This window comes from Rhincodon typus, chromosome 20, assembly GCF_021869965.1.
Source record: "Rhincodon typus isolate 14 chromosome 20, sRhiTyp1.1, whole genome shotgun sequence".
Taxonomy (NCBI): Eukaryota; Metazoa; Chordata; class Chondrichthyes; order Orectolobiformes; family Rhincodontidae; genus Rhincodon; species Rhincodon typus.
In genome coordinates this window covers 28,022,287-28,042,536 of record NC_063351.1, presented here as the reverse complement: position 1 = coordinate 28,042,536, position 20,250 = coordinate 28,022,287, and the positions used below count along the sequence as shown (strand labels likewise).

At 39.1% G+C, this 20,250-nt stretch overlaps 1 protein-coding gene across 1 annotated transcript; it reads left to right on the top strand.

Moving 5' to 3' along the window:
* Positions 1 to 9,550: 9,550 nt before the first annotated feature.
* Positions 9,551 to 11,048, top strand: hmx3a (H6 family homeobox 3a). Its single transcript, XM_020527482.2, has 2 exons — positions 9,551 to 9,845; positions 9,945 to 11,048. The coding sequence occupies exons 1-2, from the start codon at positions 9,551 to 9,553 to the stop codon at positions 10,547 to 10,549; spliced, it is 900 nt and encodes a 299-aa protein (XP_020383071.1). The 3' UTR covers positions 10,550 to 11,048.
* The last annotated feature ends 9,202 nt before the right edge of the window (positions 11,049 to 20,250 follow it).

Genomic DNA, 20,250 nt, shown 5'->3' with positions numbered 1-20,250 from the left:
TGGGTGAGGAGCTAAAAGGCCGGTGACCTCATTGCACAGCCATCATTGTTGCCTTTGGGGAGAGAAGAACTGAAAACTAAATTCTCGGATAAAGTTATCAGAAATTTACACCAGCATCTTTGTTTGTGTGTGTTCGTTTCATTTTTCTTTTGGTTAAACAATGGTCACTGATGTATTCACTTGGCAAACATCTGGAAGGAGTTACTGAGTGGACAGCGTGAATAAATTGATTTAGTGTCACTGGATAATCATGAACCCAGCAGGGCCTCAGCGTCCGCTGTTCGTATTCACTTATCTTGCTCACCTTTTTATGGCTCGGACCCATCCGTCAGCCAGTTCCTCGCCACCAACCTTCAGCAAAACAAAAGCACCATTAAAGGCAGCAATAAACGAACAGGAAATGACAATTCTGGGCGACAGCTCGATCGAGGAGGTAATAACCGTGACATCTCATAGGGCATATTTGAAACATAGGAAGTAGGAAGAGGAGTAGGCCATTTGACCCTTCAACATACTGTATACAGTCAAGAGAAATTTGGCGTATTAAACTAAATACTAACAACCAGTGCGGATGACAGTGCTGGCACTTGAAGTTCCCCAAATTGTTCTTTTTTTGTAATTTGTACTCATTTCATGCATAAGATAAAATCAAGCAAATAAGATGCAACCTGAAGCAGAGAATTGTAGCGCCATCAACTGGTGCCGGTGCGCGGAGTATATCTTTTCAGAAGTATTGAGGGACCCAGGGCTTTTCTCGTCCTTTCACCGCAAATTCTGAAAACAGAAATCACTTTCCTTCCTAGTCTGTCAGTCTAGTGTTTGGTGGAATTCAGGTTCACAGACACTGCTGAAGTTTCGAATGGATCGTGGGCATTTGTTGCGGGCGGTGAACTAATTGATTAGAATGTGGGCGAATTTAATTGAAGGAAACACGTTGACCGATTGTTGCCCTGTTGTATCCTTTCTTGACGCCCTGTGCCTTGAAGAATTCGAGGCAAAATAGACTGCAAGAATATCAATTTCCATAATCGTCAGAATAGTTTGACACAGGCTTCACTCAGCAGTAAGAACTGTGCTTATCATTTCGATAATGCTGGATAATTACTCAGTTTTGCAATGAAGATTTCTGAGTAAGGAGTAAGATCAGGGGCTACGCGTAAAATGTTTTACTGTCATTTCACGGCTTAATAAACAGACGCAGGATTAAAAATTAAAGATAACAGCGATGCTTTTTTTAAAAACCACGCCGGTTACAGCCTTTTCTCCCCCAACACTTAATGTGAGACAACGAACAAATACTTATTATTGATTTTAATATTAAACAGGCAAATTTCCAAAATTAATAACACGCTGCCTGTGCTTAGCATTTAAATTTGAATAGCTGAAGAGAATCTGCAGTTCTATAATTAAATTGAGTAAATGTTCTATTTAACTTTAGTTAAATATTTTATCCTTTATAAATTATGCGCTTTATGCCATAAATCATATGCATCTGTGTTGTATGAATTAATCTAGACCACCTAATTTCAATGGAGCATGTCTGGACTAAAGCAACATTGAGGACTTCTTGCCCAGGATTGTGTTTAATTGGAGTCAGCCCTTGTAACATTGAATGGAAATCCGCAGTTTCTAGCAACTAGGGAAATTCTGCTAACGTTACGCGTTAGAGAGAACGGTTTTGCATTGCTCCCCACCACAATAATGATTTCAGAGTCACACACACTTACTCAACCAGCTCTATACTGCACCTTTTTGGACATCGGAATTTATGCTGTAAAGTCGGGTTTATACACTTCCAGCTTTAATAGAATCCGAAATTCACTGCTTTCCAAGTGGTATTTTTCCCCCTCTAAATCCTTTTAAAGATTAATCAATAAGGATCCTTGGCATCAGGTCAATGGGCACAGGAATAACATTTCGATTTACAGAATTGAGGCCTGGCGGGGTCTGGTTTGATTTCTCATTACGAGAAAGCTGGCAAGTAAGATATTAATAGCTTGTATTAAGTGTTTGGTGAATGCCTGCGTAACTGTTCCCTTTGTTTTTGGTCAATAGATCGAGCAGTAGATGCACATGCTGGGTGTACAAAAACACTGCATTACTCTATTTTAGTCAACGTCTTTCTTGAACATTTTCGTAACATGCCTTTCCTCGCCTTGTCAGTCAGGAACATGCACTTCAGGAACTTTAAAACAACGAACATCAATCGAGTCAAACTGTCGTGTCCAAGTGTAACCGAACAGGGAGAAAAAAGCAAACACTGTCCCAATAGGAAATGTTAGTTCTCTTCTGGGCTGATTCCACTGCAAATCGAGCTAGAAATCAAACGCACTAACTTTGTTGGCGCAAAAAAAAAGTGGCAATCATTATCACAAAGTCTGAGGAAAGGTCACTGGACCTGAAACGTTAACTCTGCTTTCCCTCCCAGACGCTGCCAGACCTGCTGAGTTTCTCCAGCAATTTCTGTTTTTGTCACAACGTCTGCGTCCGTTTACTGTCATGTTGAGTGGAGCGATCTGTTGGGGTTCCAACACTGAATGAATAAATCTCACGTTATCTCTGTAACAAAATCTGAATTATTTTCTCTCTGGCCTAAACCACCTCTTAACAATGATTCCAATATTAGATGCCAATGAGCTACCGAACGTTCGTTTGGATAAATTATTTAGAACAGTGGTGAAGTTAGCATTTTCTCTGTTACGCATTCCCCAACCTTATCATGATTCAGAGCTTTCACTTGGAGCATTCATCATGACCAAGCGCTATAATGCAATAATATTTAATTATTCACACAACCTCAAAATTGTTTTGATCGGACATTGCCTTTTTGCCAATAAAGGAATTATGACATTGATATTGACGGCATTCCTGAAGGGCTCCTAATTATAGTGATGAATATTGCAGCACGGAATTATTCACATTTAACTTTGCATTTGCCGGCACGTTGTTGTTGACTGTCTATGTCATTCCAATTCTGCCTTTTCTTCCAAGACTCCGATCTACTTTGGCGTTCGGGTGTTTTTTTTTAATGTTTAACTTACCAGGCAACCCAGAAGAGATTAATGTTTGTGTTACTGATGTTTTCATGCAACACTGTGCAAAGGATTTAATAACAGTACAACGTTTAAAATGTTAAATAGCCTTGGCAAAGTACTGGAACTCCACCGTCACAATTATCGAGAAACGACGATTGGTTTGGCAATATATTGTTGTGATCCTGGTATCAGTCTGATCTGCATAGTAAATATTCAATTTGGTAATGTTCAGACGTTGAGACTAAATCATAATAACTTCTACATTTTAATGCAATGTGTAAGACAGAAAATCATATAGTGTACACAATTTAAACCCAACTGCTGATGCGTCTAGTAGCTGAGTAAATGCAGGATGGAACCAGGTTGTACCAAAATCAGAGACAACTATAAATGTCTACGGCTCAGATTGGATTGCTGTGTATTTCTAACAGTCTGTTTCTATCTCAGGTCCGCAATGCTTTCCCCCTATTTCTGACACCAAGTCTAGTTTGAATTCTAACAACCTATTCAAGCAATCATAAAAAGGACGAGTAACCGAGGATTTTCCTCCTCTCTCTCTCTCCACTGAGTTCTTAATCCGGACATGTGTAAACAAACAATTCTGCGTATTTATCAAGTTTACAAATATGTTTGCCTAAAACGTTTATTTTTAAAAGCCTTCTGAACAGATTAGGCTTTCATTGATCACCCCCCACACCCCAAGCCACCCGCCACCACCACACACACACATATACACCCCAAAATCAAACCAGTTGATTTGGAATGTATCTAAAATGATATTTCTTTCGCAGATTGTTGATTGATTCATTCACGTTTGAATTTGTCTCAGCTTTTTATGGGGTCCCTTCTAGCTTTCATGCCCATTATGTTGAAAGCAGCTAAAGGGTGCTGAACATAAAATTTTGAAGTGCCTTCTTTTTTTGTAAGTAATTTCCTGACACCTGCGTAAAAACAATCCGAAGTAGCTAACATTTCATCAGAGGAATTATAAAGAAAGGTTTCTGATTTCACTCCCTCTTTTCTTCCTGAGCGTTTGTAATGACTCACAAGTTTAAAAATACAGGTCTCATTTTCGTTCATTGTTACTATTGAGCTGGAAACAGGATTCCAATTTCCATCGGGATCGCTTTGAATCAATATCGTCAATTCGCATATATGTTGTCAAGAAGGAGAATCATGTGCTCCGTGTAAATCAGCCCCAAATTCAGAGTGATTACCGGATCGTCTCGAGTCTTGGAATTAACCCGAACGTTACATTAAGAACTAGATTCATATAAAGAAAACAAGTTCAATACAAGCAGCGATCCCTAGGAAATGGCAAATCCAGGACCTTCCAGTTTCATAAACACTGCTTTCGCAGATTTTCACAAACTTTGCTTTTGGTTTTCAGATAGGATTCTGAAAGTCTTCTTTCGGCTAATGCCAGACATGCTGTTATTCTTTTAGTTCCCAACTCCAACAAAACTGAAAGAATTTACACCAGGTTTTGCTGTTCCAAATAGAATAGCAAAATACGTGTCGTTGACCTGCAAAGTACTGGTGATAAAGATCATATTTATCAACAGGGGGTGCTGTACAAAAAACGTTCAGCACACAACCCTGTGTTAATTGTGAATCACTCAAGCACTCCCATCTGTCGTATTTCTTCGCCAAAGTGACGATACTTGTTCCGGAACACAACCCTCGTGAATGGCTTCATCAACCAGATGAGGAAAGTTAAGGGTTTAACATTCATAACATAACTTTAAACTCCGAGAATTAATGGTGTATTTCCCCACCAAACTGCTCTGTTTCCAGCCACAAGAAGTAACTTATCCCCTAGTCATGAAAGAACGATTATGCCAAACGGCAGAGTTTCGCCCAGATAACCCTGCTCACACGACACCGAAGAAAAATAGAATTCCGAAGTGTGGTTTCAAACTCTCACTGCTCTTTCTGCAGCAGACAAAAGGTTAATTGCCTTTGGCTTCCTTCTGTTTTTGTCTAGTGACATGATTGTCATCTCTTTAAAAAGAAACTGAAAAACAAGAGGGAAAAAAGAATCATTCCCTAAAACGATATAAGTCTTCCACATTCAGGGACAACACCTAAAGTATCAAGCAGCTCGTTTATCTCTTGTTTCAAGACTTCATATTACAAAGGAGCTCCCTGATGATAAGTATCTGCTGTCAGAGAGATTGACTGCCCTGATGGACATGTTCGCGGTTTCTGATGTCTTCTCCTCAGGGGTTGTTTTAAGACCTCTAAAGGTGTACCTCTCTGATCTGTCTTCTCATAACCTGAAGGGAAATGATTAGCAGCAAAAAAAAATCAGTGTGTAACACAATAGAGGGACGAAGATGATCTCCAAGCAGCATCAGAAAGAACAATGCATTCCTTTAGTGAAAGTCATGTAATTAATAAGCTGGCCGTGTAAAAAGAAACACATCGTCCAAATTAGATGTCCAATAGATTGTTCTAACCACTGATTGCCGCATTCAAAAAGAAGCTGAATCAAAGTTTGTTAATGATGCTTTTAAGCATGACCGTCTAATTTATGGATTGAGTACTGCTGCAATATTTGCACAATATTTAATAATAAATATCCAGTTCATTCACTTGGGTAATGATTACGATTTTATACCCAAGCCCCAAACGTTTAGCCAAGTTTTCGGAAAAGTCACTGTAAATTTTGTCTAACTTTTTGGTTGCAGTACACTGATGATTGCAGAATTCTGGTCTATACGTGAATTTACTGTGGCTTCGTCGACAGCACTTATGAATCGTATTTTCAAATAGAAGACTTTGGTGTGATTTGGGGAACTTTGTATTATCCTTACATTTAAATATTGCTTTGGTAAATGAGGAAGGGAACGAATTCCTTTAAGTAATATGTGGTGGAAGAAAAGTACAGAGACTTCATAAATTGAACCGTTAAAATATATCCAGGAGTCGGGGTGATTCAAAGTATCATGAATGAACATTTACCTGTCTCGTGAGAGCAGCCTTTTATCTCAATCATCAGTCTTTCATAATATATGCATGTATCTTCAAAGGCACTATTTACATTGCTGTTAATCTGTTTACCGCTGCCAAACTGACAAAGAGAAGAATAATACTGTATTTATTGTCTTTGAAAGTGCAAAACAGCTATTATATACTCTACTTGAGCCATTTGATATCGCAGCACTGTTCCAAACATCTGATAAGATAATTCACTAATAAGATATTTAAAGTATTAAAGACATGATGAACAATGGGGACATGGAATCTAAGAAAGCGAGGCCTAGATAATGTAGGTGAATATGATAAGAATAATATTTTTAAACATCTTTAGCATCTCAAATGTATTAAAGTTGCTGGACCATTTGAATTAAAACTTTAAACTAGACTCGCTTTTTGGTCTGCAAAAACTGGTAATTATTATAGAAATTATAGCATTCGTTACACATAAGGGCACTCCGATTTTAGTTTCATTATCACTGGTTATTCCACATAATTGTATCAATTAGCCTGACCCTATCACACATTAATTGTTGTTAATGTAATTAATGGTGTTGCATCCTATCTACTTCCTATCATCATGAATATTAATTCAACTATAATATAAAGAGACGATGGAAAAGTTCCCAAAGGATAACAAAGGCAAAATCTATTACTTGGCTGATTCTAAGGAAAATCTGCTCAAGTCATCTGCATGTGCCTACACAAACTGAGATTCATGTTTTGATGTCAAACCTTTCTGGGAGTGGTGTTACTGGCCGAATTTTGAATGAGGGACTGCGGTGTTCAATAGTACTAATGGAGTAATTCTAATTCTAATCTAGGAAGGCATCAATCAGAAGAAACTCCAAACATATTCACATTTCATTTAAAAGTCCTACTTCGAACATTATTTGGATCATTCTCCTACAACTTCATCCATTGCATGTCCCTTTTGATGGCGTCTATTTTAGATTTGTCTGAAAGAGAAAATGTACATTGCTTTCCATTTGAGTACCCATGGATATTACACATATGTATACGATCATTCAGCAGGTGCCTTTAAACAACCAACTGGTTTGCCACCCATCTTGCAGCACCCCCCCCCCCCCGCCGCATAGAATCATCCAAACAATCGCGTTCAGTCGCCTTGACTATATTTCAGTTCTCAGGCAAATATGCAATATTGTAGAACAAAGGAGCTTTATAGCGTTGGCGTAATGAGGTTCAAACTTTAGAAGTAAGTCCAGTCCTTTTTACAATGACTATAAACACAACAGTCCTTCTGTGCGTGCAGGTGATTCTCTTTTTGAAAGGCAAATTAATTGTAAATGCAAATCATGAATTACGCTGCAGCCCGTGGGGTATTGCATTGTAGTTGTAATTATCTTTGCAACAGCTACCTTTACTGCCCTGTATAATCGTTAACATGTATTTTTATATATAAAGTGGTGCACCCATGATTCATTTTCCCAATAGATTTGAGTAAATGTTTTCTGGGTATCATGGCGCGTAGTATTGCTTAATTTGCGTCTATCAGAATGGACAATGATGTAATTGTAATAGGTGCTGAAAGATAAAACGTTGTCAAGTTGTAGATGCCAGTAATGAAATGTAAGAGTCAACGGCAAATACCTGGTACACTAGTCTGGCCGTTTACAGTAAGATACAGCGTAGTAATCTGTGGAATGGTACTAAGGTATGCATATTATCATTCAGCCGAATGAAACGAAATGTAATATTGGGTAAACAGCAAAGGCCGTAGGTTGCAAATTATATGCAGAGAATGATGATGGGTATTTCAATTTCAACACTCACCCTTCCCAATGTGTTGGCATGTTCGTCAGTGGTATAAATTATCTGAATTATAGATAAGAGCTGGACTGTAGCAATCATTGTCTATTATGTACTGTCGGGCCAAACTGCAAATTGACGACATGTATCTGCTTACAGTTCTGGAGCGTCATGTAAATATGTAAGTAATACAAACACTGCTGTATTCACCGTTAACGTAAAGGAAACGCATTTGTAATATGAAAATATAGATAAACTAAATGAAAGCCTTAATTAAAGATTTCAAAGCAAATACAATCGAATTCCCATGCAACACCCTGTTATGTCGTTAACCAAACCGTGTTGGCGCGCTGTGTAGAATAAAAGGTCTGTCGTGAGATTTGCAGCTGTATAAATTAGAATAATAATAATCAAAACAGGCAGTCCTCAGTTGACATTCACCAAAACTAAATGTTATATCTAAGTGGTAGCTTAATATAAAATTGTTCCCGTTTACTGACAAAATATGTCACCTTCTTCAACTCTTCTACTAAATTAACTAATAAAATTACTAAATTAAATCTACTAACTTCCATTGGGTTATAAGCTTTGCCAGAAATAATACTTGAAAAATATTAGAGTCCTTTCTGCTTGTATTTTAGGAAGTAAATGTGCACAAGCATTTCGAGATATTTGTGAGTTGGGAGGGGTGGAGGGGGGCTGGCGAAGTGGAGGTTAAAGTCAGGCAAACAGTGAAAATGGTTTGTCTCTATTAAATGAACTCATGAGAAATACAATATAACATTAAAATGACATATGCGAAATTCAGCTTCAATCTGAGGTCACAGCATATCCGTTCTACTTATAAATCTTCATATACAAATTGGGCTTGCTTCCATAATAAAATTATTGCTATTTCTTGCAGTGCTACACTTCATAAAATCGCGTTTTAATGTGCCATATATCCCTGGCATATAACACTTTATCACGAAAACCTCACAAACTGAACGTCTCTGTTCAAAACCGCATGGAATACTGCCTACATCTCTTTTCGAATCTGGCCGCTTCATAGGCGGAGTAGCTTTATTTTCTGTTATTACACCATTCAGCCAAGATAGAAACTAGCCTTTAAATAAAGACAAAGCCTGGAAAGTAACCAATTTATAGAAACCAGGTTGTTTTGTTTTCTCATTGTAAAATGCGCTGCCTCAATGGGCACAAACCAAGGCGCTCAAAGTGACAGAGGAGGAAAAGCCTGGGCACTTTAAACAAATTTCCCCTCCAGATGGAAATGAAGCAGCGTTTTGTGCCAATGGACAGGAGTAAGTCATTTGCCTACTGCTCGTCTAGTGGTGGTTTACAGGACGAGTTTCTTTTGTGGTATTAGTCTCGTCCTCATTTGCTGCCTAATTGGACTATATAAAGCCAATAACAGGCGAGCTCTTATAGCCTTAAGCGAAGCGCAAAGTATAGGGAGGTGGACTCATTACATGCCATTCTTTTTTTTCCTTCGATAATCCTATTTGCCATTGTGCGTGCCCAATCGCCGTATACTTTCTGCATTTAACTTGTATGACATTTTTATTTCATCATTATCATCTGGCGCCAGATTGAGGCTGAATGCCTCCGACTCTGTTGCAAATTGCTGTGGAGTTCCACTGTCCCCATATACAAAAGTTTGGTGCGTTTTTCTGAACTCCCGGGATTCTGAACAACTCAGTCCGCTTTCTTGCCCGAGCCTCTGCACGGTACCTGCAGTGTCTGTTCGGAGTCAAACAGCCATGCCCGAGACAGCAGCGCAGGAGAATCCCATCCCGCCTAAAGAGTCCTCCTTCTCCATCAAAAACCTGCTGAACTGTGATCGAAAGCCGTCAAAGCCCAAGACTTTGCTGTCGGCGGTGAAAGGGGTGGTCGAGGGCACGACTTTCTCCTTACCTCACTGCAGGGAGCCCGGCTTCCCCAGGTTTGAACTCCCAGCGCAGAGATTTGCTTTGCCGGCGCACTATCTGGAGAGGTCCCCCGCCTGGTGGTACCCCTGCACACTCACATCCGGGGTGCATCTCCCGCGGACAGAAGGTAAGTGATCTTTAAGCACCGTCTCCTTTCTGATTGTCCTGTCTTCTCATAGCTGTGGCCTGCAGCGTGTCTAATGATAGTGCTTTTCTATCCTGCTAGCTGTCGAGAAAAGCAGCGGATGTGCCCGAGACTCCTCTCCGGACAGAGACTCTCCCGAGCCGGCCCTCAAAATCGAGCCGGACGGCAAAGAAAAGGAAGACGCCAAAAGCCTGGAAGAGATCGTACTGGAGGAATCGAGCGACGCGGAGGAACAAAAGAAGGAAGATAATAACAGTGAGGACTGGAAAAAGAGGGCGGAAAGTCCCGAGAGAAAGCCGTGTAGGAAGAAGAAAACTCGCACAGTTTTCTCAAGGAGTCAGGTTTTCCAGCTGGAGTCGACCTTCGACATGAAGCGTTACCTGAGCAGCTCAGAGAGAGCGGGGCTCGCCGCCTCTCTCCACCTGACTGAGACCCAGGTGAAGATCTGGTTCCAGAACCGCCGAAATAAGTGGAAAAGGCAGCTGGCTGCCGAACTGGAAGCGGCCAACATGAGCCACGCGGCCCAAAGGATAGTTCGGGTGCCTATCTTATACCATGAGAACTCGGCTTCGGAGTCTGGGAGCCCTGGTAACGCACCAGTCACCCAGCCTTTACTAACATTCCCACATCCAGCCTATTACTCACATCCTGTAGTCACATCCGTACCCCTCCTGCGGCCAGTCTGATTTTATTTTAATATTTAACTTGTTATTACTTTTTTGTAAGATTAGACATTGTAGTTTTGAAGCAACGAATCACAAGAAGACCAGATGTAAATGTCTACATTGTTCACTTCGTTTAACTTCAGCTGTACCCCTTTAAAGGCCAGTCTGGGTTTATCAATTACTCTCATTTTGTTTGACCAATTCCTTTTTGTAAGATCAAGCCATGTAGTTTTGAGAGGATCTGCTGTAAATGTCTTTTTGTAAGTACTTAAAAGGAGTGGTGAAAATGTTGTTCCTTATTATGGTTTCACGTATCTGTGCAATATTGTACTATAGAAGTTAAAGCACTGTTTTGGAGTTTAGAGAAAAATCATTGCAAGTTGAAACCCAATTTATATTGGTATAAACTGGAATAACGTGTGACGAGTAGCGATTCTGGACGCTATCAAGTTTCGAATGTCAAGGCGCTTTAACTGAAGGACAATCAGAAAAAAAATATTTAAGGTTCTTTTTATTTATTTAATAAATGTATCGTTTATGTGGTGACAACGTATCTTAATTTACCTGGATTGTAAATTTATTGACAGAGGTCAAAAGATAAAATTTCTAATTTTTTTCAAATATTACTGTTCCGTTTATTATTTCTGATTATTCCACCAGATGTAACATAGTTATTTACTGCGAGAATAATGGGTGTTCTGTATGTTTTAGACAAAAAAGAAATAAAATACTTGCGTTTTTGATATTGTAATGCCGAATTTTGTTGAACAGACTTGTTGTGAACTAAAATAAAATATAAGCAGTCCTTGTTACTAAAATGTGTAGTTTCGTACAAACATTAACTCAAGAAACAGGGAGATGCTGTTTTGCTAATAAAGTATGAATAACAACACTAGCAGCCAAAAACAACATGTTATTTGCAGGTATCAAAACACGATCAGCTGAAAAGTAAATTCTCATGGCGTCCATGCTTGCGGACATAATTATTTAGCGGGAAACGAGCTGGATGGATATTTTACACTATGCGTACCCAATCTGGGGAATACGTTATTCCACTTGGCAGAAGAAATCCCACCTCAGCTTTTATATAATTATCCTGAAGCATTCTTAGCCAACTATTATCTGATACAGGGTGTATTCTATTTCATGTTCGGTGTAGTGAGGTTCTCGTTTATTTGGCGAGTCACATTTCGCAAAACAATCACATCTAAATGTCTCCCTTCACTGGCGATATAGCATTGAAATCTCAGACAGAGTTTAATTAAACTAACTGTAACACAACTTAGGAAAGTGCTGTGAAACCGAACAAAACTTTATTTTTCAAACGCCCCTTTAATTGACAGTGAAGAATATTGGGAGGACTGATTGATTCTCCAAGGGTTTGCTACGCTGAGACTATTTACAAATACAGCTATAACCTGTAGATATATTTCGCAGTAGCTGGAGAGGCCAGTCACGGTGCATTTCACCTGGTAAGTGGTTGTTCACACACCGGATAAGGATCTATTTAATAATTAAATAATAAAACTTTACGCTAAATGACAGTTCTTTATTATTAAGTGAAACTGCTACATGTACGTGGTCTTTTAAATGAGAGCTTTAAACTGATCAAATGCCGTTGCTCGATCAAGTACAGACCAACTGCTTTCAGCAAACCATTGAACGTACAGATATGTGCCGGTTCTTGTATACTGAAAATATATCTTAACCATTCCCATTTTTACAGAAGGTCACAGTTAAAGTCCTTTACAGATGAACAACTCGAGGTTATTCCGTGTATATTTTTATGGTTGACATCCAAGAAACCAGCAGCGTCGTGTTCTGATTTTCAGATAGCATTGCTGTTGGTTTATCGCGTGAAAGCTGTCAACAGAGCTGTCAGATGATTCACAAGTGTCAGAGCGCTAAAAGGAGTGCGCCTTTGATTGTGTTTTAATTTGTTATGCATCGTGGCTGAAAATAAACATAACACAGAAGCCAAAATATGTCGCTCCTTGTATGAAGTAACAACAAAATTGGGCCTTGTATTGTTGGCGATACTAACTTTATGACAACAGTGTCAGCATGAACTTTTTGGGACGTTTATACAGCAAACATTCAACCGTTTAATCAACAAAAAACAGCGACTGCAAATATACAAAAGTACTTTTACTTTATATTGAGTGTCCTAAAAGTACCTAGTCCAACCTAATCTACGCTCTATCAAGAACTGGCCGATAAAAACAAGGTTATACTTAATATTTTGCACGTTGATAGCATTTTAAAATTGATCAAGTTGTGAAGCATTTTCTTACAGACGCTCTTATACGAGAAAGGCGTGGTGCCCTGTTACTGATGCTGCTTTACTGACACAATAACTGTGTTCTACCGAATCATTACCAACCTGTAGAAACCTGCTTCACGCCAATAATCAATTCAACTTATAATAAAATACAAAAAATTAAAAAGTCAATTGTTGGATTTTTTTTTGTCTTAGCGTAATTCACCCCACGCGCCCTCTTTCATTGGATTCTACATTTATGTAGAACTACAATCTGTTTGTTAATTAAGACAATGTGGAAATATAATGAAATACAATCACAGTTTTGATCATGCGATTATTTTAAATAGAGCTAAAACCAATTAACTATAATTTCATATGGAAGATTTACGCTTTGCAGCAATCCACCCTCTTCAAAATTATTATATTATTACTTCAGTAATTTTGTCGCTTCGCGGTTACTAAGTTCTTTCTGTTCGGGTGCATTTCAGTTTTCCACGTTGTAGTCACAACAGTAGACTGGCATTTCTTCAAACTGTCCATACAATTTCGGGAAAAGAATCAGTTTCTTTCCATTCTTGTTCTTATGCCATTGGCACTACAATGTTACTGATCCAAAATAAAATATTTGACAGAAAAATGTAGACTCGTTTCTTGTTCAGGCCTTTCTTTCATTCATCTTCTTGGCTTTTGTTATAGATAGCTTCTCATCAGCGCTATCTTAGCCACTAATGTTACTTCTCATCATTCCCCCACATAAATAAATTTCTCGCTCGATGCCTAAATTCATCGGCAACTACTGTTGAGCGAAAATTGCATTGCAAAATACCTTCTGAAAATCACTTTCACAAACCTGTATCAATGAAATCATTCTGCTCAGAACATGCAGCTAAGAAGCCTTTGCACCTTTACCACAATGGTAATCCAAGAAACGCTTTTATATGAACACTAGCTGTTCCGTTATTCGGCAGAACTTTACTTTTAAGAGAACATAAGAGTGCTTGAAGCTTGTTTCATGCCCACTAAGCATGTGAATAATTATTTAGGCAGGGTTTAAACAACCGTCATTATAATGTAAAAAAAATTGCAATTTATGTATTTATGATAAATATGAACAACAGTAATGTTTTAAAGCCATACTTTCAACGCATTGGCTTGCATATAGAGAAAGGATCGCTTTTGTTACACAGAGTGGTTTGTCAGAAATCAGGGGCACAATATGTACAAAGGCTCATCATGAATGTGAACAGTCCCTGCTTTGCACTTAAACGTTCCGGTTTCCAAATCTCTGCTTTTGTTTGATACATCGTCATCCCTGCTCAAATCAGTAAACATGGCTGCAGACATGCCGCTGTCATGTTTGTACCTTATACACACATGTATTTCTTTTATTTGGTGCAAAATAAACTTTTGTATAGCCAACACAACAATCATTCCAAACAGATATAACCTTTCCATCACTCCCCCAGAACAGGATTCAGAACCACCATGCAGATCATATGTGCTGAGCTCAGTTCAGCTTCGGCGGCCTGCGGCTATTTCACAGTTTAACAACTGCACTAATTTGCGTTGAACTGTCCAAAATATCAGTTTAATTGTGGCATTAATCTGTGCCGAACTTTCAGTTGTACTTAGTGACTTTCCGGGGGCAAATCGGTGGCATCTGATAGGTCAGTATGTTTGGTTGCAAACTTTGTGTACGCAAAATGTATTTATTTTATCAAAAGGGGGGCGAATTGCAAAGTATCTTGGAGATAATCACGTTCCTGTATCGACTCGGACGATGCAAGCTCTGCGAGGGGCCATTAAAGAGCATTAATAGATTGGCATAGCATTATGCTTTAGTACGTATTGATCGCAAAATGTCTGTAAAATATTGTTTCAATGAGCTGCATTGTTCATCGTCTGCTCTTGGAATTTTGTGACCTTGGGTTGTTGGCAACGAGGGGTAAAAGGGAGTCAAAATTAGCACATGATATCCAAGGTACCTTCAAACTTGCTGTCTGAACACTCACTATATGTTTGGAAACATCATATTGGAAACAAGCAAAGTCCGAATGCAGTTCAACTGAATGTCTTCATTCACTGGATGTATTTTGTCTCTTGTGAAGGCATCTCTCAAATAGGTTGACTCAGTAATTAACCAGGATTCACACTCGATTCTTTTATGCTGCACAACAACATCATTAGATAGACAAAGTAAATACCGGCTTTGAAGTATCTAATGCTCAGTTGGGAAATAGCACCTTGCTCTACCTGGTGTGAGACTTGAGCCCGATCGAGCATCACCCGGATCTATTTTTTTTAGAAACGCAGTTTAAAGAATCCGTTGCACCTCCGAGTCCCATTCGCCTCAATGATGGAGTGTAACCATCAGATTTTCATCAAAGTTCTATTAAGTGAAACATAGGTTGCAGGGCACCTCTGATTGAAACAGTTTAAATTTTAATTGTGTTTTTAATTTGACATATAGTTGCTGAAAAGAATGACACTACACGCTACGGGGCGGTCGATTTTCTTAATTCATCCCCGAGGAATTGATGAGTCTATCAGTCCAGTAGATTGGAAACCCATTAACGCTCTATGGTTTACGCGTCTTAGGTTGTTAATTGGAACTTGATGGATTGTAGCCCTTTGATAGGCTATGCTGATCTAATCTCGATGACTTCTGTTTTCCAATAAATTACACAATTCATTTTCCAGCCCCGATTACATAAATTGTACACCTCCAGGCTCCCGTGGAATAGGGAGGCTTTCTGCAGCCCGTTGTGAGATGTCATTTGTACCAAGAACAGCAAGCTTTTGAATGAAAATCGAAACATAATCAACGTTTATACTTAGAAAATTTATTGATATCATTTTCTTCGGTAATTTCCTTATTTTAAAGTTCGACGCGCCATACATCATAATACACACGTGTAAAAGGACTGTGTTTAATATTTATCGAAGCTTGATTCGCAGATCAAACTTGTTTATGACTTCATCTGTCACTGCAGGTGGAACCTTTGCAATATTATAGGCGGTCAGGAGGCGATTTTCCAGCAGCATAAACCCACTGAAGATCTATTTTCATTAGCAACAATGCGCGCCTGACATCCCCTATACTTTTTGGGGGGGTTGGGGAGGGAGGAATCCATTGTCTGTGCTTTTGCAATCTGTGCTTAACGCTTAACAGGCGTGATACATTCGCAGTGATTACAGGGCAGTTTCAGTTTAGGCAGGTTTCCTCTATCCACAGTACAAAAGAAAATATCAGGGGAAGGCGAGGGAGAGAACACATCCAAGTGCTACAGACACGAGCTGTAAGGACATAAAACAGCAGAACTGGGTTTAGGACGAACCCGTTTCAAAATAGGGGATTTGAAGCGCTCTCTTTAAGCAGATGCGCGCATTTTAAGAGGCTTTTAAATAGTTAAGGTTCACAAAATGTGCCTATTTAATACGCCAATATAGATTTCACGCTTTATCTTTATTACCTTCAAACTCCATTCAAACACAGTTCCCGGCTTAGCTGTAGGCAAGATATCACATGATAAAATGTTTGCTCCTGTGCACATATGGCGACGGATTTGGATTTTAGTTGAGTAACTTGAAGGGAAACTTAATTATCAGGAGTTACATACGGCGTAATTAGCTTAAGTACAATACTATTGGAACTAGAGTGCGCTACGTACGGTGCAACGGTAACTCCACTCCCGATACAATACTTGCAGCGAATGTATCTTTGTTATCTTCTGGAAAAGATGGAAACGTTGCTTTGGCGAAATGTGTTTAACATTACAAATCACACTGTTTGAAAGTTCCAAATAATTTCAAATCAATTGGACTAGTTTGTGTGATCTCCCAACGAGAAGTATCGCAACCATGTTTAGTGTCCACATTAGGAACCCAGAGGATAATTACGCTGTGTTTGTAACTTTCTGCGACTGCTACAATTTCTATTTGTAGTTTCAATACTGGCTGCAGCCCCAGAGCCTGACTGTGAGCGGAATGAAGACTGATCATGCAGCGCTGTTTGCAAGGGCGCGCCACGTTAACGAGCTGACACAATGATTAAAGCTGACCATTTGTAATGTGTCACGACCCCGTGAAAGCATGAAAAGGTTAATGTGGTAGAACGGTGCAGGGCTCTCACACCTGCCGCCCAGAGCAGGACAAGAGCTCAGCCCCTGTCAATCAATCAATTAACCATGCCCTTTCCGCAATCAGCTTTCAGCAGCCAGCACCATAATCAAGTAAACAAAGTCGAACTCCAATAAGATCGATTCAGGATTAATACAGAAAGCTCCAGTTTTAGAAGCAAAGTATTAGCAGGACCTACATTTATAAATAACACATGATACCTGAAGAGGCGATCTTATTAGATACTGCTGTATTGGAATTAATCTAACGTAATAAACAACACTCGCTTTTGGAGCAAGGCCCTATACCTATGACAATCAAAGTATATTTATGAATCGAGATGCTTTTTGGCAACTGTTAAGATTCGGGACAATCCACTAAAGTACAGTCGCCAAGGTCCATAATTTATAAGGAACGTGAATATAATTGGGATGAAAGTCAAGTCTGATGTCAAAGTTCTGATTATCAGAAAAGTCAGATCAGTGAAATTTTATGATCTTTGCAACCTTCTCAAAAGTTAGTTTCAATTAATCTCACGCTTACAGGAGTGCACGAGTAAAGAGATAATCAATAGAAGAGATCATGCTAATCTTTCGACAATCCAGCAAGTTTATAGGCAAACCCGAACTGCCAGTCAAATCAGCAATGCGATACTTTGGGGGAGTTAATGTACCTCGAAAGTGATTTAAATCTAATCAGCAAAATTCTAGCTTGTGTTTATTATCTTGTCATTACCATCATTTTTCAAAATCATGTCATGCTATAAACTCTGCCTGGTCAGTACAGTTAATGTGTTATTCTAATAGTTCACATATCCATACATGGGAGATACTCAGATTATGGGATAGGTGTGTGACCGGCTAACCAGCGAGTTCCTTAATTAAACCCAGGATTCAATTAGACAGTCATAAATTAATCCACTTCTTAATGGTACATCTACCTCTACTAATCTAGCTGGGGTGTTGGAAATTTTGTCATCGATCAAAGAACTGATTAATTTATTCACTAATCAACTGACTGTCCAATGTGCTCCAAATACATATGTGTTACTGGTATTTGCATGTCTGTTGGCATTTGAAAACATCTACACTTTGTTCACTGTGTCTCTGACAACCGCTGCAAATGTTGCACGACTTTGCTATTCTATAAGACTGCAAAGTGTCAGTAACATTTACAGCGCGGTGATAGTGATTAGAAATCGTGTTTAATACTTATTATAAGGTGGATTTTTTTTAAAAAATGTGCTTTATATGCTTGATACACTTGGTCTTGTGTACTTCTGCGCAATCTATATTCTTTGATAAATTGTTAAATACAGATTAGATGCAATTCCAGAAATATCCAGCAGCTCATCTGTATTTGGTTCAACGCCTGGAATTTTATTTCGACAACTAGACATGCAGCTTCTTCAAATGCTTTTATGGAATTTAACTTCCGGAAACTTTATTCCAGTTAGTTTGCTTCTCTTCCTGACCTCAGGAATGGAACATGAAGTGGCCAAAACACTATAATCTCCGTGGCGAATTAACCATCGATCCAAGCATAAAGTAAGGTTCATTTAACATAAATTATTCAATCTCATCCATTCCAATAGGAAAGGCAAGTAACTGTATCTGGCCACTGGTAATCATAGTCCAATTGAATACTAATGACGAGTTTTAAAATACTAGCATCAATTCCGTTTACTAAGTTGTTTATCTTCTTTTTCCTCCTGTCATATCAATAATTTGTTGAATGTCTGTTGCGTTCTCGTATTGCATCTTGCCCGGCGTCGCCATGCTGCCTGACGCCGAGAAATGTACTTCCAATGCAATTGTTGTACCTGGTACATGATCCTCTAGCCGTACTGAACCTTCGTTTTATAAACTACAAAATCAACTACTCATAAATTCAGCCGTGTGTTAACGCAACTCCAATGCCAAACCCACCATAAAAGGAAAATAAGCATCCTTCAGTTCCTCCAATCTTGTTTCCAGCTTCAAACCACTGGACAGATTGGGAACCAAATTTACAATTATCCCCTTAGTTAGCAGTCAGACTTTGGTGACGTTCAAATGACTCAACCTCAACCAAACTTGCCCACTGTGACCAGTTTCCCATTCAATAGTAGTGCCCCTAATGTTATGTGTAGTTACTTCGCTAAACTTGATCGTGGCTAAAATGACCAAGCTTATTCAGCCTTCGGTTAAGTACCATCTAAGATGTAAGTACTTATAGGCACCATTCGCATCTTTAGCAACCAGAAATTATCATCAACGAAAATCCATCAAAAGTTTGTTACTGGTTTAAGAGTATTTGTAACCTATATATAACCATTCCGGTAGTCACAGGCTGGTAGCCGGATTTGATCCAAACTATCAGTTAGTGACGGGTCTCGATATGCAGTCACAGTACCTTCGCCATGAAATCAGACTAATTACAAATCTCGAATGTATTGTGCTATTTGCTGACTTTTTCACCATTTTCCACTACAATATTAATAGTTCAAATGAGATCACGATCCTCCTCCCCCACTCCCCACCAAATGTGAAATAAAAACTCAACTGCAATCTTATTTTTATATCTAAGAAATAAGGGTTTCGCGGATTTCCAGGTTGAAGCATATTCCATTTTTTGTTGCTGGGAACACTATTGCTATCTGCTCCAGCCACAGTCTAGTTACTGCTTACACCACCAATCCTCCCTCCTGCATTGTAAATAAACGCGGAAAAGCTTACAATAAACTCCAAGTCAAATCTGACACAATGGAGTGAAGACGTTCACCATTTTGAGATTTTCTGGATCTTTCAGTAAGAAAAACAAGGTGAATTTTGTGATTTAATTTCCAATGCGAATCGTGTTTACCTTGGAAATCACTCAAAACATTTCATGATTATGAAAATTCGGATTCCTGCGACTCCGCACCCCACACCCACTACCTACTCAACCCACGAAAAGCAACATCGCCCCAGAACTCAGGTACAAGTCATTTACCAACTGAAACTACCAATCTTTTTTTACGCCTAACTATGAGTCGCCCCGGTCCTGATTTTCAAGGAGCAATAAGTAATTTTCTCCGAGGCGAGGACCTGGCCAGACAGTCACACTGACCTGTACCGCAGCCTATAGGTCAGTAAAACTTTAAACACATCAGAGTCACCACGTGCGCCTATTGGGGCACTATCTATTGTCACACACGATTGCATCATCTTCTTTCAAAGCAAAATTATTTTTACCATCTCAAAACATCAACAATTAATCAAAGTCTTGACTTAACCTAATCATCCCTCAGCTTGTGTAAAGTTCAAAAATTTCCGGGACTGACTGCTGTTTTTGATTGGCTGCAGCAACTCAAACCTAC